Source organism: Mytilus californianus, unplaced genomic scaffold, assembly GCF_021869535.1.
Source record: "Mytilus californianus isolate M0D057914Y unplaced genomic scaffold, xbMytCali1.0.p SCAF_11, whole genome shotgun sequence".
Lineage (NCBI taxonomy): Eukaryota > Metazoa > Mollusca > Bivalvia > Mytilida > Mytilidae > Mytilus > Mytilus californianus.
In genome coordinates, this window is record NW_026262593.1 from 21,389,867 (window position 1) to 21,414,847 (window position 24,981).

A 24,981-nucleotide genomic window follows, 5' to 3' on the forward strand; every position below is an offset into this window, starting at 1 on the left:
ACTTACTGCATGAACTTTAAAAGTAGGAGAAATTTAGCAGATGGCACTTATATGTAAAATGATTTCTCTTACAATCAATGGTTTATTGCATAAACGAGAAAAACAGATGTTGTGCTTAATTTGGTATGTATTTTAAATTTGATTGTCATTCATAAAAAGGGTTGTTGCGTTTCTATATTGACACTCAGCATAACTATAACAAAGAATGTGTTATTCATGTATCTTTTAAGCTAACCTCCAGATGCATAATCAAATACAGCTATAGCTCCATGACTGTGCTAACACTGCTAGGGTATCTGTGTCTGTTATAATGCCTGTAACAATACTGCATGCTGACATGACTACTAAAACATGTTGCCTTTTCTCTTTCAAAAAAAAAGACAAGATACTTTTAGGTTTCTAAAAATATTTTATGAAGCCATCAATTTCATCCATGAACTTTTTCATGGAAGACTATGGAAGTAGTACTACATATCTACATGCATCATAATTATTAGGTATTATAACTGCTGATAAGAAATGACATCCTACACACTAGTATTGGTTACTTTACTTCATAGTTTTATGTGATTGATATCTGCTTAACATCCCATCAGCATAAAACTGCTAAACTTCATACAGCAACATCTGAAACATTGCTGGAAGACTTGATCTTGTGTAATGCCCAGAATAAACTTTACAAAAACAGATATAGTATTTGCCTAAAACTATGAATTACAGAATAGATTTTATCCCCAAAAAATACAAAATGCAATGATAGAACACAATAGTTCATCACATCATTATTTGCACACCATAATGAAAACGGAATCTTTGTCATTGGTCAAATATCCATTATTTAGGATGTTTTTAGCCAGTTACAATGATTTGGTGTAAACTTTTGAAAATATTACCCAAAATGCCTTATTTTCTGAAGCAGTGTATTATGCATCATGTCTTTGTTATAAATCATAGGTACCAGATAGCTCTTGGAACAACACCTGGTGGTGGACAAATCAAACCTTTCTTTGACATAGATTTAGAAGATGGTGTCAGATACTATACCATTGGTGGTCTCAATCTTGTTGGTTATAGAGTGGTAAGTTTGAAAAGATTTAGAAGATGGCGTCAGATATTATACAATAGGTGGTCTAAATCTTCTAGGATATAAAGTGATAGGTTTGACATAGATTTAGAAGAGAGAGTCAGATCCTATACAATAGGTGGTCCCAACCTTGTTGGATATAGAATGGTAAGTTTGACATAGATTTAGAAGATGGCATCAGATATTATACTATAGGTGGTCTCAATCTTCTATGATATAAAGTGGTAAGTTTGACATAGATTTAGAAACGACGTCAGATTTTATACAATAGGTGGTCTCAATCTACTAGGATATAAAGTGGTAAGTTTTACATAGATTTAGAAGATGGTGTCATATATATAATATAATAGGTGGTCTCAATCTTCTAGGATATAAAGTGGTAAGTTTGACATAGATTTAGAAGATGGCTTCAGATATTATATAGTAGGTGGTCTCAATCTTCTAGGGTATAAAGTGGTAAGTTTCACAGATTTAGAAATGACGTCAGATTTAATACAATAGGTGGTCTCAATCTACTGGGATATAAAGTGGTAAGTTTGACATAATTTAGAAATGACGTCAGATTTTATACAATAGGTGGTCTCAATCTACTAGGATATAAAGTGGTAAGTTTGACATAGATTTAGAAGATGGTGTCAGATATTATACAGTAGGTGGTCTCAATCTTCTAGGATATAAAGTGATAGGTTTGACATAGATTTAGAAGAGAGAGTCAGATCCTATACAATAGGTAGTCTCAACCTTGTTGGTTATAGAATGGTAAGTTTGACATAGATTTAGAAGATGGCGTCAGATATTATACATTAGGTGGTCTCAATCTTCTATGATATAAAGTGGTAAGTTTGACATAGATTTAGAAATGATGTCAGATTTTATACAATAGGTGGTCTCAATCTACTAGAATATAAAGTGGTAAGTTTTACATAGATTTAGAAGATGGTGTCATATATATAATACAATAGGTAGTCTCAATCTTCTAGGATATAAAGTGGTAAGTTTGACATAGATTTAGAAGATGGCTTCAGATATTATACATTAGGTGGTCTCAATCTACTAGGATATAAAGTGGTAAGTTTGACATAGATTTAGAAATGACGTCAGATTTTATACAATAGGTGGTCTCAATCTACTAGGACATAAAGTGGTAAGTTTGACATAGATTTAGAAGATGGCGTCAGATATCATACAATAGGTGGTTTCAATTTTCTAGGATATAGAGTGGTAAGTTTGACATAGATTTAGAAGATGGCGTCAGATCCTAGGATATAAAGTGGTAAGTTTGACATAGATTTAGAATAGGTGGTCTCAATCTTGTTGGTTATAGAGTGGTAAATCTGACATAGATTTAGGAGACAGAGTCGGATATTATACAATAGGTGGTCTCAATCTTGTTGGTTATAGAGTGGAAAGTTTGACATAGATTTAGAAGATGGAGTCAGATACTATACAATAGGTGGTCTCAATCTTCTAGGATATAAAGTGGTAAGTTTGACATAGATTTAGAAGATGGAGTCAGATACTATACTATAGGTGGTCTCAGTCTTGTTGGTTATAGAGTGGTAAGTTTGAAATTATTTTTAAGTCTTTTAAACTTACTATATGTGCATGGTATTTTTTATTTATATAATGGAGTGTAAATAGAGGAATAAAAGGTAATCGTCTCGTGTTGTAAGGAGAAAAGATGATATTTCATATTAAATCTTTACAGTCTTAAATCACTTTCAGATTTCAAAACTTCATGAGTGGGGAGTGCAAGCCAACATCTCTGGGATCTCTTTGGGATACTCAAATGTTAACCCTCATTTTAATAGTTGAAAGTTGTAAAGGCAAAAAACTTTCCTGTCTCATCTAATATATTTTATACAAAGTAATGACATTATTGTTCTTTATCTTTATTTAATTGTATCCATTATTTTGTAAATGATATATTTTAGGTTTATGTTTCTGTGAAAGGAATCAATGGAGCTGACCTGACAAGTGTTGCGACATCCAATGGACTCTATATGTCATACCTCAGTCAGGGAATGGCTCCTCTCAGTCATGTAGGGGTTGCTGATGTATTGGAGAATTCTGTTGGAGATGTGTAAGTAGATACAGGAACTTCTGTTAGGAGGAACAAATATACGTTGACAAAGCTACTTCAAAGTCTCTGATGTATTGCAGAACTTAGTAATAGATGATAAATGGTTTTAGTCTACCTAATCATATTGTCAACCTTTAAAAGAAAAAGTATTAAGGACAATTTGAATCATGTTTGCATGAATTGGTATAAAAAATTATTTCAAATCTTTTATCACCATTACTATTTCTTTGAAACCTTTCATGAGGGAGATTGTACTTTCAAACAGCATGAGTGTTATTAGTCAATAAATTACAAGTAACTACATGTACTGTATTTCAAATCTGCACACTTTCTGAGTCTGAACTATATGTTGTTACACAGTATATCATTTCAATAATTTCGAAGGTTTGCAGACAGCAAAAAATGAAATATGAAAGCTACCATTGAAATATTCCGTGTTTTTTGTATTTTCATGATGAAATTTTAGAAGTCTTTAATTTTTGACAATAATCTGTAACAGTATGTCTTTTTCTATAGTCAGTTCCAGTCATCTGACCACACTTACAGGGCATCATGGGATATGTCAGGTGATCCATGTCCAGTCAGTAACTATGAATGGAAGATCCAAAGGCTTGACGGTCTTGTTATTCAAGACTGGCTGCAAATGAATTGTAAGTTGTTGTTTTTTTTAGCTCACCAGTGACCCAAATGGCCAGTGTGATCTTTTCCCATCACTTGGCGTCTGTCTTCTGTCATTGTCTTCCGTTGCCAGTTAACTTTACAAAAACCTTCTCCTCTGAAACTACTGGGCCAGTTGGAACCAAACTTGACCATAATCATCATTGGGTTATCTAGATAAATAAGTGCTTTCAATGATCCTGTCTGCCAACTAACATGGCTGACATGGTTAAAAGAGAACAAGGGTAAAATGCACCTTGAATACTGCTATAGATAGTGAAAAGCTGACACAAGCAGAAATGTCCAGAATGTTGAGATCAACCAACTGTTTGTTTACTTCAAAGCTCTCAGATGACTTCGTATAGGAGTTATTGCCCTTAATTGACAAATTTTACCAATTTTTATACGCCCGTCAAATTTTTGACAGGACGTATTATGGTATACAAATGTCCGGCGTCCGTCCGTCCGTCTGTCTGTCAGGCGTAAACATGTCGCATCGTAACTTGAGAATGACTTATCCAAATATCATGAAACTTAATATAGTTGTTTCTTATGATGGTCAAACGATCTGTATACTTTTTGGTGAAAATAAGATTAAAACTTTTTGAGTTACGGGACTTAGTAACTAAAACAGGTGTGTTTTTTTTTCACATGTCGCGCCGTATCTCAAAAACAATTTATGATTATTGCTTAAAACTTTACATACTTCTTAGTTATATTAATCTTAAGATCTGTATACTTTTTGGTGATGATTCAAAATTTTATTTTAGAGATATTGAGTATTTTGTTAAAAAAGGGGGAGGGGTTTTTCACATGTTGAGCTGTATCTCAAAAACAGTTTATGATTATTGCTTAAAACTTTACACACTTCTTTGTTATATTAACCTTAAGATCTGTATACTTTTTGGTGATGATTCAAAATTTTATTTTTGAGTTATTGAGTATTTTGTAAAAAAAGGGGGAGGGGTTTTTCACATGTCGCGCCGTATCTCAAAAACGATTTATGATTATTGCTTAAAATTTTACACACTTCTTAGTTATATTAATCTAAAGATCTGTATACTTTTTGGTTTTGATTCAAAATTTTATTTTTGAGATATTGATTTTTTTTTTATTAAAAGGGGGGTTTTCACATGTCGCGCCGTATCTCAAAAACGATTTATGATTATTGCTTAAAATTTTACACACTTCTTAGTTATATTTATCTTAAGATCTGTATACTTTTTGGTTTTGATTCAAAATTTTATTTTAGAGATATTGAGTTTTTTGTAAAAAAAAAAAGGGGGTTTTTGCATGTCACGCCGTATGTCAGAAACTATTTATGCTTATTGCATAAAAATTCACACACAAGACGACGGGCGTATCATGCGCTCATGGCGCAGCTGTTTATTTTATTCAGTTTTACCTATTATCTTGAAAAATATAAAAGATAGAGAAAAACTTTGAAAAGAAAAATTGATCAGCAAGACAAGATCTAAAAATTATCCCACATGGCCGTCTGAAGATAGGTCAGCATAGATGAAATTGTCAGTTGTCTTCTTATAGGAGTTATTGCCTTTAAATGACAATCTCCCCTTTTCATGTGTTTTGAGTAAAAACTGTAGAAGATGAAGAGAAACTCTTAACAGGAAAAATTATCAGCAAAACAAGATCAACAAAAAAGAGTTTTTAGTCATGAATTATATTTTAGTCTACAATGTTGGAGAGTGTCCATTGTTAAAGATGCATATAGATCTAGGTCAGCAACACAGGCTCCTCCAGTTAATGATTGCCAAATGAATTTTAAGTGAAGAATTATGCATATGGATGTTTTCTCCCCATTGCCACATAGGAACATGATTATTATGTTGAGTTTTACTAAGTAAGTAACTTTAAAATCTTCCTGGTATTCACTTTTTACATCAATTCCATTTTATGTTAGTTGAGGTCTATGACAAATTTAAATTATGAAACTTCTTGTCATTTTAAGTGAATACTGATGGCATGACTGATGGATTGGGATTGGAAAATGGAAAAATGTACTACTCTTTAGTACAGGTGACCAATAAATTGAACTACACTTACATTCTAAGATCAGATGGTGTCACTATTGAGAAAAATCCACTATTACCAGGAAAGGTGTTTGATGGAGATGTTAGAGGCTATGACATTAACTACTTACCATCAAATAAAATTATCTATGCAAACTGGGATGGATTTGGTTTACCTGCTGATGCCATTACACAAGTAGATGTTTTATCAGGTAATACTTTAATTTGTTGTATTTTGTGGAATAGAAAATGTTGTTTTCTTAAAGACTTGAGCAAGCAGTGAATTAATGTTTTCAAAGAAATGCAACGATTTTGTGGTTTTTACTAGTAATAGGATGTAACAAAACCACATGACTTATAGAAATTTAGAGGAAAGAAACATTCCTTTAATATTACTAACATTTGTATGTGACTGAGAGGACATTGAATCCACTTTATTGACATCAGTGTTGCAAGTATATTAGATTTTACAAAACCAGCACCTTAAATGAAAGCAGTCAATTCCTGGGATTTCTACAGCATACTATAGGGTATGTGTATTGCTCATTGTTGATGGCTGTATAGTGACCTGTAATTGTTCACATCTCTGTTCTTTTGGCCATTAATCGACAGTCATTTCATATTGGCAATCATACCTCATCTCCTTATTATACCTTTTAGGTTTACGGGACCTATTATGGATTACAGTTGTCTGTCCGTTCGTCGGTCTGTCAGTCCAGCCGTCGTCAACATGTCAGACAAGAAACGCTTTAACCAATTTGTATAAAACTTTAGTGAATTGTTTATATCTATTAACATAAGCTCCCTTTCGATTTTTATAAATTTTAGATTTTACATTTCCGAGTTATGGTAATAGGATGTAACATTAAAAAAGGGGGATTTTCCAGTTTTTTAATAGTAACTCAAAGACTCTTTCACCAATTTGCAAAAACTTGTGGTGAATTGTTTATATTTATTGGTGTGAGCTCCCTTTCCATTTTTATGAATTTTAGATTTTACATATCCGATTTATTGGGTTTTGTTCATTAAAGAAGGGTGATTTTCCAGTTTTCGGACAATAACTTAAAAATGCTTTGTGCAGTTTTCATGAAACTTTGGTGAATTGTTTATATCTATTGATCGAGATAAGCTCCCTTTCGATTTTTATAAATTTTAGGTGTTAAGTTTCCAAGTTATTGGATTTTATTCTTTAAAAAAGGGTAATTTTCCAAATTTCGGAGAAAAACTCAAAAGTGCTTTGAGTAGTTTTCATGAAACTTTGGTGACTGGTTTATATCTATTAAGATAACCTCCCTTTAGATTTTTATGAATTTTAGATTTTACGTTTCCGAGTTATGGGGTTTTATTCATTAAAGAAGGGGGATTTTCCAGTATTGGGACAATAACTCAAAAATGCTTTGAGTAGTTTTCATAAACTTTGGTGACTGGTTTATATCTATTATAATAACCTCCCTTTAGTTTTTTATAAATTTCTGATATGACATTGAGGAGTTATGGAACTTTGTTCTTTGCAAAAGCGATGGGCGTATCATGTGCTCATGGCGCAGATCTTTATTTTTATAGTACTATAGTCAAAAATGCTTGTTATGATTAAATTAAGTAAAGTGCTAATAGTTTCATGAAATAGAAGTGTTATAGAATTCTTCATAGCTCTAAAAATTGCATTAAACAGAAATATTGGATAACTTAATTAGGGTTTTATGGCTGAAAGAAAGAAAGAAAAATCAAATAATCGAGATATTTCTTCTATTGCACAGTGTTGAGGGAAGAATTTAACTTACTGAAACTTTTGTAGGAAACCCTGGATTGAAAGTGGATGAGGCACAGTTAGAGGCACAAAATCCTAACCAGGAAGTAGTTTACTATGAGGTTGCCGTGGGAACAGACAGAAGATTTCCCAAGACCAGGGATGATGTTGTTCCATTTACAGATGTATTTCTAAACAAAACTGTCATTTTCTATGATCTTGAGTTGACCCCATTAACTGGTATCTACTACTTTACAGTGAAGGCATACAGTGCTTCATACTCTATAGCAACAGTCACTTCAAATGGTTTCCAGGTTGGATTTGATGGAGGAGTTACAGGTAAGTGTATACCTTGATAGAGAGTACAGAATTCCCAGGGGTGAATCCAGGATTTTTGAAAGGGGGCGTTATTCCAGAAAACCGTATAAATACTGCAGAGCGTAGTGAGGCCAAAAAAATTTCAAGAGATTCTATGCTAAAAAATTATATATATTTTTCCAATCAAAGAGGGCATAGGGCCTCTACAACCAACCCCTGAATCCGCCTAATGACATCCATAATGTCATTAGACCAGAAAATATTCATGAAATTAACATTATGTGATCATATTGTTTCCACATGATCATATTGTTATCAAATAAAAGTATGAAAATCAGAATTTGTCATAAATTGTTATGAAAAATATCATTACTCATATTGAATTTTGTTTGTATTACAGCTGGGATTATTGTGATGGAGAAATACATTCCAACATACACCTATTTAGATATTCAGTTTGAAGGATTTAGTTCCAAGTTAGATATCTTGATGTACTACGTGGCTTTGTCAAACAACTCTGATGCCAATAACACTAACTGTAAAGCATATGTAAGTTATACATTATTATCTCTTTTATCACGGAAAAGAAATGAAATAGCGGGAAATATCCCAATGAGACACCAACCCAATGTTCCACACTAATTGTAAAGCATATGTAAGTTATACATTATTATCTCTTTTATCAAGGAAAAGAAATGAAATAGCGGGAAATATCCCAATGAGACACCAACCCAATGTTCCACATGTCAACATACATTCTTTAAGAAGAAACAAGTTTCCATACATTATGTCAAGCCGACCCAAAATTTCGTATCTTTATAAAATCTTAGTAATCTAGAATGATGTTTAGTGAAAGTAGCAGAAACATTGACATAAACAACTAGGTATATACTATTAGTTATATAACTATAGTTTCTACTGTGGATTCATACTATTTGTTATATAACTATAGTTTCTACTGTGGATTCATACTATTAGTTATATAGCTATAGTTTCTACTGTGGATTCATACTATTAGTTATATAACTATAGTTTCTACTGTGGATTCATACTATTAGTTATATAACTATAGTTTCTACTGTGGATTCATACTATTAGTTATATAACTGTAGTTTCTACTGTGGATTCATACTATATGTTATATGATTATAGTTTCTACTGTGGATTCATACTATATGTAATATAACTATAGTTTCTACTGTGGATTCATACTATTAGTTATATAACTATAGTTTCTACTGTGGATTCATACTATTAGTTATATAACTATAGTTTCTACTGTGGATTCATACTATTAGTTATATAACTGTAGTTTCCACAGTGAATTCATACTATATGTTATATAATTATAGTTTCTACTGTGGATTCATACTATATGTTATATAACTATAGTTTCTACTGTGGATTCATACTATTAGTTATATAACTGTAGTTTCTACTGTGGATTCATACTATTAGTTATATAGCTATAGTTTCTACTGTGGATTCATACTATTAGTTATATAACTGTAGTTTCTACTGTGGATTCATACTATTAGTTATATAGCTATAGTTTCTACTGTGGATTCATACTATTAGTTATATAACTATAGTTTCTACTGTGGATTCATACTATTAGTTATATAACTATAGTTTCTACTGTGGATTCATACTATTAGTTATATAACTGTAGTTTCTACTGTGGATTCATATTATTTGTGGGGTACCAATTTTCGTGGATTTTGTTAAAAGAGGTGCAGGTGAACCACAAATTTAAACGTTCAATGAATTGCAAATTTTCTTTGGGCTTGCATGTAAGACTTTAGTAAAACCACAAAATCAAATATCCACGAAAATGCAAAATTTGGTACCCAAGAAAATGAATGAATCTACAGCATGTCTCATGGTTAATTCCTCCATCTCATCCACTTTTAAGACTTTATTTTAACATCTTGCATTCTGCACAGATTGATGGTGGATCAGCTACAGATGAAGAGAAGAAGCTATTGTTTACAGATTATGATGTTACCAATATCAACAAGTACACGGTCACCACAATGACAGGTCTCAATCTGACACAGGGAGATACCTATTATGTGTATGCTATGGGTAAGTCTTGTCTGACACAGGGAGCTACCTATTATGTGTATGCTTTAGGTAAGTCTTGTCTGACACAGGGAGTTACCTATTATGTGTATGCTTTAGGTAAGTCTTGTCTGACACAGGGAGCTACCTATTATGTGTATGCTATGGGTAAGCCTTGTCTGACACAGGGAGCTACCTATTATGTGTATGCTTTAGGTAAGTCTTGTCTGACACAGGGAGTTACCTATTATGTGTATGCTATGGATCATTCTAGTCTTGCACATCAAGCTACCTTTTATGCTATGGGTAAGTTTAGCCTGATGCTGGGGAGACATAATCTATGTCAACAGTTTACTTCAAATTTAACTTGTTTATTTTCTCTTAAATAGGTACTGATAAATCTGGAGCTTGTGGTATGGTCATGCATGAATTTACTGTTGACACCACACAACCGGACAGGGGCAGGATAAAAACTGGACCCTATTATGATATGGTATTTATTTTTATGGCTATATGCTTATATCAAAGTAGATGCACATTTATTTTGTATATGAGATTTCCAAATTAATTGGGAATCGTTAAATTACTTTCTTGATTTGGAATTAACACTATAGATATAACCTTGGATGTAAGCATCACAGTATGATGCTTTTCAAACCTGCTGCGCTATACAAAAATTTGTTTTAGATTTATGCTAGATGTGCCCTGTTATATAACATAAGACGACTTAATATTGTAATGACATGAGAAGAACAATGGAATAAACAAACATGAATGATTCTATTGAAAACCCTTCTTTTTACAAGACATCATATATTCAACAAAATATATTGGGCCTATTATTTGGAAGTTCTATTAAAATTAAACTAGTTTTGAAATATTCATGCAGAGAGTATGGACATGAGCAAAGTACTAAAACATATTTTACTTTTTATTCCATTTGTTTAGTTAAAAATAAATTTATGTAAAAAAAATCATTGACTTGATGTTCTAAATTGTATCAGTTCTCTGAAAGATTGCTGTTTTTGATGCCCAAGCCGCTAGGCAAAGGGGACATTAAGTGTTACCCTTGACTGTCCGTCCATCCCAAAAGTATTTTCACATATTATAAGCAAGCTTGAGTGGGGCATTCGTGTCCTCAGACACATTCTTCTTTTATTTAAAAGTTGATTCACATTAAAACATCTTTCTTCTGATATGCTCAGTAAAAACTTATTTTAATACAAATCCGTTGAACTGTTTCTGAATAAAAACTTTTTGTTTACATTTCAGCCTGTGACTTACAATCGAGCCAATACCTCAGTGTATGTGTATTGGGAGGGATATGGTGACGATGTTTCTGATATAGCCACATATGAAGTATCTATCTGGAGAAATAAATCATGTTCAGAGGTTGCTGAGTCTGAAATGGTCGTTAGCTGGATTATCTTGTCAAATAATTATACAGATTATAGTTTCATAGATCTAACTCTTAATGTAAGTTTTTCATGTACTATGAAACATTGCTTTTTAAACAGGTTTGATTCATAGGAATATGTTAATAAATTCTAAAGTTAAATAAATATTTTTTACATCAATATTATGCTGTAATTGGATGTAAACAACTATAGGTCACTATATGGCCTTCAACTACTGTGGATTCAGTTATTTTCGTAGGTACCAATTTTCATGGATTAAGTAAAAATAAAAAACGGATATTTAATTTCGTGGTTTGCCAAAGTGTGCATACTAGCCAATAGAAAATAAAATACGTAATTTGTTGAACATTTAAATTCAATTTTAATTAAGTTCACCTGTATTCACAAAACCTACGAAAATTCGTATCCCACGAATAATAACGAATCCATAGTAATATCAAAATCCATACTATTATCAAAATCCATACTGTATAGTAAGCTATGGCAGCATGACAAAATATGAAACATTTACTCCTATAAAACTTATGGCCAGATTTATGCTTAAACAATAAGCAAAAATGAAATATGGCAGACAACAACCAACAATTACTATTGAATTACAGGCTCCTGACTAGGATCATGATCTTAAAGAATGTGATGGCTTTAAACATGAGATAAACCCTCCCCTTACCTGGGACAATGGTGTACCGACTCAACTTAAGATCAGTTAGAATGAGCTCGACTCATAAGATTGTAATATTTCACAGAAAAACTACTTAAAAGACAAAAGACACAAATTAACTATCGAGAGAAGTCACCGTTAAAAATTAGGAGATGAGGTATGATTGCCAATGAGACAACTATCTACCAGAGTTCAAATGACATGGTCGTAAGCAATTATTATGGCCTTCAACAATGAGAAAAAAGCATAACGTATATTCAACTATAAAAGATCCTGACATGAAGACATGAAATAATTCAGACCCAAAAAAACTAATGGAGATACCTAAACAACAAGCCAACTATTAAATAAATCTTTTTTTCCAAAGCCCTTTTTAGCTCACGTGGCCCAAAGGGCCAAGTGAGCTTTTCTCATCACTTGGCGTCCGTCGTCTGTCGTCGTCATCCGTTAACTTTTCAAAAATCTTCTCCTCTGAAACTACTTGGCCAAATTTAACCAAACTTGGCCACAATCATCACTAGGGTATCTAAGTTTAAAAAATGTGTCTGATGACCCCGCCTGCCAACCAAGATGGCCGACATGGCTTAAAATAGAACATAGTGGTAAAATGCAGTTTTTGGCTTATATCTCTGAAACTAAAGCATTTAGAGCAAATCTGACATTGGGTAAAAATGTTCATCAGGTTAAAATCTATCTGCCCTGAAATTTTCAGATGAATCATACAACCTGTTGTTGGGTTGCTGCCCCTGAATTAGTAATTTTAAGGAAATTTTGCAGTTTTTCGTTATTATCTTGAATATTATTAGAGTTAGAGATAAACTGTAAACAGCAATAATGTTCAGCAAAGTAAGATCTACAAATAAGTCAATTGACCCCATAAGGAGTTATTGCCCTTTAAAGTCAAATTTAATAATTATTCGTAAATTTTTGTAACCTTTTACAAAAATCTTCTCTCCTGAAACAACTGAGACAAATTTAACCAAACTTGGCCACAATCATCACTAGGGTATCTAGTTTAAAAAATGTGTCCGATGACCCTGCCTGCCAACCAACATGTCAGACATGGCTAAAAATAGTAGGGAAACTTAGGGGGAAAATGCAGTTTTTGACTTATATCTCTGAAACTAAAGCAAATGTATAACGGTTGCATTATTTCATGCATCAATTGTAAATAAAAATATCAGGTGAGCGACACAGGCTCCTTGGAGCCTCTAGTTCAGTGTGTGATCATCTTTTTTTCTCTTGATTTTTCAAAAGTTGTGGGCATAGAAAATTGCCAGAAAATATCTGTTTTCTGCACTTCAATGTCTAAATCAAAAGATTGAATATTTCAAATATTTACTTATGGAAATATTTGTATTTATACAAGAGAGGCAAAAGATACCGAAAGGACATATAAACTCAGAAGTTGAAAAAAAACTAACAATGCCATGGCAAAAAAAGTAAAAAGACCAAAAGACAAACAGCAGCACAAAAAACACAACATAGAAAAGTAAAGACTGAGCAACAATAACCCCACAAAAAACAGGGGGATCTCATATGCTCTGGAAGTGTAAGCAGATCCTGCTGCAAAGCTGTGTGAACACTTATTTTTAACAAGGTAGTGTTGTATGATACTTTATAGACTGAAAGTAAAAAGTTGATTTTATGATATTTATATCATTTATAGAAATCAGAACCACTAGTTGTCAAGTTTATCATAACAAACGGAGCAGGCCTCTCCATAACAGATGAATCAGTACCAATATTAGTAGATATGACCAAACCAACTCCTGGAAAAGTTGTTGATGGCTGGGATTTCAAGAAAGATCGTGTTTGGTTTAGTTCTCCCAGCAGTGCCAAAGGTTAGTTTGTTAAAAATGATGGATAACTGTGATATTTTCAAAAATATATTAGTATAAGGGGTATACATAAGACAATAATCCCTTGAAAAACTGGTTAAAAGAAATACTGTAAATTCATAAATTATTGCAATGTTTTTATTATTGCGAAAAATGAGACAAGGTTAAAATTGCAATAATTTAAACTCGCATTTTGAAATTTTTTATATGAACTAAACAGGATTTTTCTCAATATCGCAAAAATTAAAATCATATTTTAGTCCGAAATGACAAAATCACAATAATAAATGCACGCAACAATTTCTGAATTTACAGTATATATATAAAAGACACTTTTTTTATGCTGGATGTTTTTCAACAAAACTAAATATTCATCTTACAGTAAGACAGACCATGCAGTCACTAAACAATTAGGGTATTTTGGAGAAAGGCAGAAGTTATGCCTTGCAACAGGGCACATACCAACCTGTCAAAGAGTTTTGTTGCAAGGGTTGTTTTACATGCAGAGCGAGGCACTATAGCTAAATGAGTCATTATATTTAATATCCCTATTCCAACTAGACTTGGCTGAGTATTCATACATCCCTCACAGCCAAATAGACCTGACTTGCAGGGCATAACATACATGTACATTGTCTCATTGGCACTCATACCAAATCTTATTTCTAATGACTACCTGAACTGTGGATTCATTTTTTTTCGTGGATTGAGAAAAAATTGTATTTTCGTGTATTTGCCAAAGTCTGCATAGTCAAAAAAGATTGCATAAAATATTTTTCAGGATCTATTCTGCATTTGGCAACTCCATTTGGTCAGGCATGTCCAACTCGTCCAGTGTCAATTGTCAACGATAGCAACTGGAAAATCTTACAGCAAATAGGATTCAGAGATCCCGAAGGACAGGACTGGCCCATTAAGATGCGTACAGAAAATGTTGGAAAGGAAATTTTTGATGATGAATTATGGATCAAGTTGGCACGAGATACAAATTTGAACACTATGTATTCCGGAGGATACTACAGAAAAGCTGACTATCAAAATGGAGGAGAATGGGAGGTAAGTTAAGTACTACTTAACAGTAGAATGGTTAATACCCTCAAGTTTTTCAGAATAAAGAGTCTGTGGCTCAGTAGTTACTATTAAAGCTAAAACCTAGACTCAGCAAAAATAGAATAACTTTTCAGTAAAACTTCTGGGAAAAAAATGAGAATGCTTTTAAATTGTAGTTGTATTTTTTTAATTTTGAGTTTAACAATATACGGTAAATTTATCGATATAATAAAATTCTTTGTTTAAAGAAGCTAACTCATTTAACAAAAACAACAAATTTAATATTACAGTTTGAAATAAAGGCTGCCAGTGGTGAAGGTATGGCTGCAACTTCTATAATGTTATGGGACGGACCAGAAGGGGAAATTATGCCATACGATCATGTTCCGGAGGCTGACTGGTCTGTCACTGTCTGTTATTGCTGTTTTGAGAATCCTATTCCAACAGTTAGTACATAACTTTTTATCTTTTAACGTCGGCTTTTGACATATGTCACATTGGTACACCACTTCAACAGGATTTGTTAATTATGTAATATAGAATATGACCTCTGAGGCTGACCTTTTACCTGAAGGTCAAATAATAATTTCTTTAAGAATATTTTTAAACCCACCCCCTTAAAAAATGAATTGTTATATATTTTGAAAATGGTTCCAATTCAATCATTCAAACCCAAATTGCCTTGATAAGACCTTTCTAGTGCACCATAGTTTTTTATCCCATATAACTCTCCATATTTAAGATGAGATCATATCCTTACCAAAATAATTATATGTTTAATATTATTCTCCATTTTTAGACATGCACTGCCTGTAACTGTACGGCATATTTAGCTGAAAAGTTTGGTAACGATTCAATAGTCATACCAACAACTGAAGCTGTTCCTGTTGTTGATAATAGCACATCATCTCCATACCAGGTAGTTGAAAACCCTACAGGTGGCGCTGTCACCTCACCTATTGATTTATCAACACAGCCTGCCCGAGCTTCGTGTGGTATTGAAATTTTTGCAGGTAAAATATACTTATTTATTATCTTTTGCACCAAGATAACTTTTTTATAGATGTCTATTTTATCAGTGAATTAAAAGAATAGTAAATGTGCAAGGCTGTGACTGTCTTTTTTAAGGGCAATTCATGATTGATGGATTTGTTGGATAATTAACTCCTACAGTTTTAAATCCTGATCCATGAAATTTCATGGAATAATTTAACTGAATTCACCCCCCTTTTTTGTCAATTGGAAACATTTTAACAGGGTACATACTGCTTTTTTACCCATACCTGCACACTTCCTGCTTATTTTGGTTTATTTTGTGAGCTTTGCTCCGAGTACTTCTATTCTGAAATACAATCATACAATCTAAACATAAGAGGTTTAATCTGAAGAAGTGTCATATTTTTATGTGACAAAATCTCATATATAGATAATTTATTGTTTGCATTCTGACATGCAAGCAGATTCGTATTTTATACTTTTATTTGACATGTACCATTTAATGGCGCCATGATTTTTCCAAAGAACAGTAAAAAATAATCTTGAAAATTCTGTTTATAGGTAATGACCCACATGTTGTAACATGGTGTAGAATCTTCAATGATACATTACCCCCACAAGTGGTAGAAGATGTCATAACTTTTGACCCATCAGCTGATTTCCATAATTATAGGATTGTTGTTGACTTCGAAGCTGATGAAGCTGTGAATGTAAGTTTGTAAAAATGTTGGAAATGATTACCATTAGTAAATAGTTTTCTTTTTATGCCCCACCTAGGGATATTATGTTTTTCGGTCTGTATGTCCGTTCGTCCGTCCGTTAGTCCATCTGTCCCGATTCAGGTTAAAGTTTTTGGTCAAGGTAGTTTTTGATGAAGTTGAAGTCCAATCAACTTGAAACGTAGTACACATATTTCCTATGATATGATCTTTCTAATTTTAATGCCAAAGTAAGAGTTTTGACCCCAATTTCATGGACCACTGAACATAGAGAATGATGTGCGAGTGGGGCATCCGTGTACTATGGACACATATTTGTTTTACATTATTCTTATAGTTAATGCTATGAATAGATTTAAAACTTTTAAGAAATGTTTTATATTGGAGTTATAATGTCTTGTATTCAAATTTAACAGTTGACTTAACTTGGCAAAATGAAAGTGAGGCAGAGCATGGTGTGTAGTGCTGTTTGACCATGCCTAAAAATGTTTGCTTGCTGTTTCCAAATTTAAAGAAGTTATTTAATGCACATGAAGTATGTAGATATCTAGCGCACTATTTGTATTACATACTAATATTGTTCTCAATAAATGAATTTTATAAATTATTTTACAACATTTTAAGTGATATCCTTTTCCCTAATAACTATTGGCTTTAATACGTTTTGTAAAATTTTAATTAATTCCTTTATACTTTACAGCCAGCATTGTGCTTCTATTTGTATGTGGATGGTGTATTATGGAGTAAAGTATGTGGCATACGTGATCTCAGTACAGACACAGACCTCATCTTCCATGTATTCCCTAAAAACAATTATTTACCACCAGTTGTTGACAGTTTTAATCCCTATTCCACCAAGGCATTCTTCAGAAATGTAGTTTTGCCACCAGAGCCAAGTGCATATTGCAGATATGGTGCTCCATTCCGTGGAGGTGAAAATCCAATAATTAAGTATGAAATTGGTATTGGAACTACAATACTAGGTACAGAGGCTGTTCCTTATAGAGAAATGATATCACCATGTCTCCCATGTTATAACTTTTGTTCACGTTACAATTGTAATTCAACCTGTGATGCTGAAGAACATGTGTTATACCAGTTTATGCTTGACAACTTTACTCTGCCAGCTACAAGAATTGAAGACAATGAGACTAAACCAATAGATTATTATTTCACAGGTAAAAACCACTTTCTGTCATCCATATATAAATAAGAGAGAGGCGAAAGATACCAAAGGGACATTCAAATTGATAATTTAAAAATAAACTGACAAAACCATTTCTAAAAAAGAAAAAGACCAACAGACAAACAGCCAAACAACAGTATGCAAAACACGACATAGAAAACTAAAGATTGAGCAACATGAACCCCACCAAAAACTGGGGGTGATCTCAGGTGCTCCAGAAGGGTAAGCAGATCCTGCTCCACATGTGGCACCCATCATGTTGCTTATGTTAGTACAAAACCAGTAATAAGTCTAATTCGGTAGGTCACATTCAGGGAAAGGGGAGGGGATTGAGGTTACAACAATTGGAACATATTCACTATCATCTGTGAAACTGATATTCTATAACGATCGACGGTGATGGTGTCCGTAAAATTTACGAAGGGATGACTTCAACTTCACCACTTGAAACTCTTGGTTTAATAGCTTCCTTGATAGCAGCAACCCTCTATCAAGGAAATTATGATAGGAAATACAAGCCATGGAATATTGTATCAACTGGGAGATATATACTCTGTATGCAGGTGCTGTTTGAATTTTGCTACATAAAAATGGAAAGTTCACAATTGGGAAGCTGAAATTTTCCCATTTGTCGTAAAGTTTTGTTTCAACCAGCCCTTATTGTCAATTTCTAGATGTAAGTCAAGATATGAAGCAGACTTAACTGTATCTGTTGTATCCTTTCCCTCAAGTTTGATGGGATAGATGCATTCATCATAGTAACCAAATTTTGAGTTATATAAATAAGCATATATTCACTGTACTTAAATTGTGGCATTTAACATAAATTTTCTGCATGTTCACCTTATTATATATAGTAATATCTAATGCCAGTCAAAACAATACCTCATTGATAAGAAGTCATGCAACTAGGCCCAAATAACAGAATTTGACTTAACACCTTGAGGCATCAACAAAATTTGCTCATTACTTACCGATATTTAGAGGACAGTTTGCATTTATTGCTTTTTTATATCAGTTTTTTTCCCAAAGGTCAGCGATCAATTTAAAAAAAAATATTAACAAAAAATACTCTTAGAGTCATGAACATTTCAGTATAACTTGTGATCATTTTTTTGTCGTAAATTTTTTTTTGTGAAAATAGTGCTAGATGATGTGTATATTTATATATGGTATGATGATGCATGCAATGTTAATATCCTTTATGAATTGCACACAAATGTTTTTTCCAAAAAGGCGTGCCCTAAAAAATCTTTAGCTTTAGACAGAATAAATCAAGCAATCTTTCAATAAGAGTAAGAAAAATTACAGTGCAACCTTGATTTTTTAAACTGCCTTTTAAAAGAAAGAGAACAAAGGCTTGATTTTTTTATATGTAAATTTCATTTATTTCAGTGAAAGCTGTGCTTAGTTCTGGTGTTACTACAGTTGTGTCTTCAGATGGATTTTACATTGACGATACACCACCAATATATGATCCTGATGTGATGGGCAGTGATATTTATATTGATGTAGATCAAGGGGAGTTCACTCCTGTCAGATATCAGGGATCCAACAGCACCATCAAGTCATTCTGGAGATGTTTTGATGAAGAGAGTGATGTAGTGGTTCGTATTACTAATGCCTGATATAAAAACGATGGCCTTGATTTATGACATTGAAACAATGAATTACTGTAAACCAACTAATTTTTAAGCATCCTTACCTGTGTGATGCATTTTTACATCCATTTAGAAGTAAGGAAATGTGATATGATTGCCAACTGTCTGACACAGTCCAAATATCCTAGATGTAGGTAAATATAGGTCACTGTACAGCTTTCAACAATGAGCAAAACCAATTCTGTGTAGTCAGTCAAATCCATTGTTTATCAGCTACCTGTTTACCAAATATTTATAGCAGTGATATCATTATTGAACCATCTTGTCTATTCTTATTTTGTAGGAAAATTGGTGGGCCATAGGTACCACAGTTGGTGGACATGAGTTACAGGAATTTGAGTCTATAGGCACCAATCAATTTGCCATTAACAGTACATTTGAAGGCATCTTGGAACACAATACCACATACTATGTATCTCTGATATGTGAGAACGGTGCTGGACATGTAGTGATCTACAATGATACTAAAGGTATATAACCATGATAATGTTATTTTGATTTTATAGGACCCTGGCAGTTCAACATTTTGCCAAAGAATTTTTAGAGTTCATGTGCAGTACAAGTATTTATATTTTAGACAATTTCTGATTTATCTGAATGAATGTCACAAGTCTACAGAAAATATTTATAGTAATATGAAGTAGGTCAAATAAAAAAAATATCAATTGTAATAGAAAGTTAAGATAATTGAACGAAGGTCAGACACCAAAAAGTGACTATTTTGGATAATGAAAATAAGATGAAAGAAGTAGGTCAGATATCCAAAAGTTGCAATTTAGAAAAAAGGGATAAAGATTGGAAAAAAAATCAGAATTGAAAAGTGGCAAATTAGAAAAAAAAGATAAACAAATAAGGTCGGATACAAAAAAGTAACAATTTTTTTCTAAAAGAAGTAGGTCAGCAACAATAATGCATGCATGCATTCATGGCTGTCTGAAAATGTTAATTTTGTCAGGTCAAGTTTAGATCTGATTCCAATAAATATCAAACCTCTGATTTACTTGACAGGTGTTATTGTACTTCTTGAGGATCCAGTAGATGATGTAAATACCACTATACCTGGTGCTACCCAGTTATCAGCTGATGTCACTCCAAAAGATGCTCTTCAGAGTACTGATCCAACTAAACTAGGAGTTTCATTTACACTTAGTCATGATGACTCGGTCAACAGATATGGTAGGTATACCATTTAACATAATACATGCACTGATATAAGCCAAATTCAATTTAGTGTCTCATCAACATATTCATATCTTGAATTTTGAATCTTGTATAAATATTTCCAAATGTATGTTAAAGGGCATTAGCTGTCTAAATTCATGTTCCACGATTTGATTCAAATTCTTATATTGGATTTATAACATACTAATACATATTTCAATATTAAAAAAAGTTAAAAAGAAACAATAAACAATGCATGGACTTATGATAATGTTTGAGCATTTCATGCCTATTTCCGACTAGACGACATTTAATTAACTATTAAGCAGACCTCTGAAGGCTGCCAATGGTCGTATGACCTGATGTAAACAGATATAGAAATATTCATAGGCAGACAAGCACATGACAGCACACTGATCTTAAGCATACTTCTTTATGTAAAACCCTTATTTCATTTTTTTACAGCCTAGACTTACTGAAAAAAATTCCTGTACTTTAATTTTTATGAAAATTTTCAGACTTGTGTTTTGGAACAGATGAAGAAAAGGATGATATTTTCCCATGTACTTGGGTAGGATACAATGTTTCTGGGACGATCATGGTTGAAGATGGATGGGTGAAAATCAATGGAATGAACATAAGGAGATTATCTGAATTAAACCCTGTGCAAAATACAAGTTTGTCTGAATCAGACCGTCTCTCCAGTGCCAATAATGCATTCAATATGGAGCCAGGACGTACTGTGTTTATGATGATGAGGTTATGTAATGCTGCCATGAGATGTACTAACAAGACAATGGGTAGTGTCATAATAACCAATGCCAACACTGATCTAGAAACATCACTCAATGGATTGGCTATTACGATAACAGTCACCCCAGGTTCTGGTAGAAGGAGAAAGAGAGCTGTCGGAGATGATCTGATTATTGTAACACCAAGTAGTAAGTACATTGAAGATGAAAGAGGACAAAATAATTACTTGTTGTTACAATTCAAACTTCTAAAAATACATGACAAGTTTTGAAGTCCATTCTCTAGAAATATGTTTTTTGCATTCTTGATTTATTCATGCATTACAAGAAATTGGCTTAAACTAAAAATGTAATTCCAAAAGAGCAAAGAACAGACATATTCAAATCTTACTTTCCTATATTAAAATTACAGCAGAAAGATTGGATCATGTAAGACAATTTCCTTTTATTAAATGTCCATTGATACAAGAATTCAAATCACAATATCTAAAGATGTATGCAGGTAACAGATATACTATTCAAGTAAAATAATAATAATTTGATCCCACAATTCATGGCAAGTTTGGAAGTCAATAAATTTACAGAGGAAAGGGGTTAAAAATTTCTGTTTTATTCTACAACCAAAAATTAGGATATGCTGTCAATATGGAAATTTTTGTGATGTTTTTATTATCCTGAAAATTGCAATCAGATAGGTGTCACCAAAAAAAACAACTTGGCTTTTAATTTTGATAGCATAAATTTTATGCAGCATTTTTCTGAAATCGCATTAATTTATCTTGCATTTTTATGCCCCTGCCATAGGTGATGGGGGCATTAAGTGTAACCCTTGACTGTCTGTCTTTCCATCTGTCCGTCCATCCGATATTCATTTGTTTGAAGCTTGTGCTGGGTATCCGTGTCCTCAGACACATTCTTCTTTTATTGTACATTTTTCAATCATCAGGCCCGAGAACACAGTTTTTTCGTAGTGCATTTCATTTAGACAATAAATTCAAATTAAAAAAAACGCACCTGCTCTATCTCTAAAAGATTTTTACAGTGTAGTGTACTACTATTGATACAAATAATATCAAAATTATAGAAACTTCTTCCAGCTCTAACTCAAAATATTGACAATTCTGTGTTAAGGGGGGCTAAAATTAGGTTTGACAGCTTCAGACATTCTAATTTTTGACCTTTTTTAACTGGACCAAATCACTACTAAACATAAAGATTCAGCACCCAAATTTTTTTAACATGTAATTTCATCCCTTTACTTAATATTTCATGCATAACATATCAAGAAATAAATTGGGAAAGTGTATAAAAAAAAAATGCAAGTTATACACTGTTCACACTAGGGACTATATTCGTAGACAACGAAAACCAAAGGACAATAACTGTGTCCTTGGACCATCACGATGGACGATATTCCAACTTTTAATATCAACTATAGCATTCATGTATATGTCAGAAAATACATTTTGTTATTGAAGGTATATAGCTATATCACTATTACCACCACTTATGTGTTGATTTTTGTAGATTTGACTTCTGGACACAGTACAACATTTACAAAACTCACTCAATCTGAGTTAACAGCAAGCTATGAATCTGCAGCTTCAACAGATTTTGTACCTTATATTGTTGATCCATCTACTACCACTGATTTAGTGGACAGAATTCTGTTAGGAAGGTATGATTGTGAGATAAAAAGATGTATGCAATAAAAAGTAAATTCTGAGGTTTTTAGTTTATGTCCTTGGTTCTTTAAAGGATCAATACCAGGCATAGTTAATTCGTTTTCACATTCATGTAAATTTTGTATTATAAGATCGTTTTTATACACCCGTTTACGGACGTATTATGGTATACTGTTGTTCGTCCGTCATCAACATGTCGGAAAATAACACAAAAACACTTTAACCATTAACCATTTTGCATGAAACTTTGGTGAATTGTTTATATCTATTGATGTGAGCTCCCTTTCGATTTTTATGAATTTTAGATTTTACCTTTCCGAGTAATGGGTTTTATTCATTAAAACAGGGGGATTTTCCAGTTTTCGGAAAATAACTCAAAAATGCTTTGAGCAGTTTTCATGAAACTTTGGTGACTGTTTTATATCTATTAAAATAACCTCCCTTTAGTTTTTTATAAATTTTTTATATGAATTTGAGGTGTCATGGAACTTTATTCTTTGAAAAAAAGACGGGCATATCATGTGCTCATGACACAGCTCTTTATTTCAAAGTTGGTGTTATATTAGTACTCTAGATCAACCTATATAAGACATTTCTATATATAAAATATATATGAAATAGCTGAATGTGGTGTAGGCAATGTTTACCATCCCAAAGTACCTTTTAATAAGGGCAGAATACATGATTTGTTTAGAAGGATTAACATAAATGATGATGATGATAAGCTGTTTAAAGTCCAGTGACAAGAAAGAAACATTTATTCAGGGCAAGAACATGTTAATGGGATATGAATATGAGACCTGCTTTGTACTAGACCCACAGGCTGAGGGTAGCAATACACAGTAAGAAGTTTAGTTCTGCATTTTGGCCATGGTGAATTTTTTAAATATGAAAGTTTTTGTACAATAAAATTGATTTTTAGATAGCTGAAGAATAATATAGCCTTCCAAGTGGGTTTATATGAACATCAAGATTGTTTTTTGCATGTTTTATAGGCCATTTTTCTGTTTGACAGTCCGTATTTCCACATCCGTACTGCCCATAGGTCAAAAAAATTATTGTAGTGTTTTTCAACAAAGATTTGACCCTCAAACTTTTCAATTCAATTTGATGGAAAAATGAGGTGAAATGCATATGAATTTTTTGGACCTCTTTACAGATAAATGTCTATGGTTTCAGAAAAGGTACCACTGTAATGGATTGAAATTCTTCTTTGGACCAAATTTTGGGGACTTTTGTGACATTTTCACCTCCCTTTTTGCAATATTTTGAATCAAATAAATGCAGATTGTTGCCATGGTTACACCAAAAAGAGATTATATATCACCATTTTAACTATTGGAAATCAAATCAATAGAAGATGCTGTTTCCATACATATGCACATACATAACACAAACATCAAGCCTTATTTGTAAGAAACCAAAGGAAAGAGGGTGGTTAAAAATTATGAGTGTCAATTTTAAGTTTTTTCCTAACTGTGTATTGCTACCTGAGCAAGATTTTGTAACAGTTCCCAAGCTGAATTTTCATCCTACCCGAACAAATTATTGTTCTCTTCTTCTTACCAGTTTCTTTGGATCAAACCCTAAAAATCCTTCTCGAGGCAAGCTAGCAATCAACCCATTTAGGCAGTTTTTGAATTAATTCTGTGCCTTTGGGAATTTCAACCAAAATTATAGGTTACAGTAAGTAAGAAAGTAAGTAAGTTAGTAAGTAATTACTTATTATAGTGACATGTGTATCATTACATACATTTATACAAGTATATATATATAGCAATTTGATATTTACACCTGGCCCATTGGACCCGTATGTCTCCTTAGCAATTTTGTATCATATATTCCAAAAACAAAAAAGTTTACAAAAT

At 32.7% G+C, this 24,981-nt stretch overlaps 1 protein-coding gene across 3 annotated transcripts in view; it reads left to right on the plus strand.

Annotated features, from left to right (window-relative positions):
• Positions 1-24,981, plus strand: part of LOC127719726 (uncharacterized) — a 109,305-nt gene that overhangs the window by 66,585 nt on the left and 17,739 nt on the right. For all 3 annotated transcript variants that reach the window (XM_052225964.1, XM_052225965.1, XM_052225966.1), the window contains 20 exons: positions 955-1,078; positions 3,019-3,167; positions 3,684-3,817; positions 5,794-6,066; positions 7,650-7,940; positions 8,320-8,468; positions 9,866-10,007; positions 10,373-10,476; positions 11,256-11,459; positions 13,732-13,906; positions 14,685-14,959; positions 15,244-15,399; positions 15,753-15,966; positions 16,511-16,659; positions 17,369-17,846; positions 19,250-19,461; positions 19,799-19,985; positions 20,524-20,691; positions 21,195-21,617; positions 22,956-23,106. In XM_052225964.1, coding sequence (XP_052081924.1) covers positions 955-1,078; positions 3,019-3,167; positions 3,684-3,817; positions 5,794-6,066; positions 7,650-7,940; positions 8,320-8,468; positions 9,866-10,007; positions 10,373-10,476; positions 11,256-11,459; positions 13,732-13,906; positions 14,685-14,959; positions 15,244-15,399; positions 15,753-15,966; positions 16,511-16,659; positions 17,369-17,846; positions 19,250-19,461; positions 19,799-19,985; positions 20,524-20,691; positions 21,195-21,617; positions 22,956-23,106 — 4,158 coding nt within the window. The remainder of the gene's footprint in view (positions 1-954; positions 1,079-3,018; positions 3,168-3,683; positions 3,818-5,793; positions 6,067-7,649; positions 7,941-8,319; positions 8,469-9,865; positions 10,008-10,372; positions 10,477-11,255; positions 11,460-13,731; positions 13,907-14,684; positions 14,960-15,243; positions 15,400-15,752; positions 15,967-16,510; positions 16,660-17,368; positions 17,847-19,249; positions 19,462-19,798; positions 19,986-20,523; positions 20,692-21,194; positions 21,618-22,955; positions 23,107-24,981) is intronic.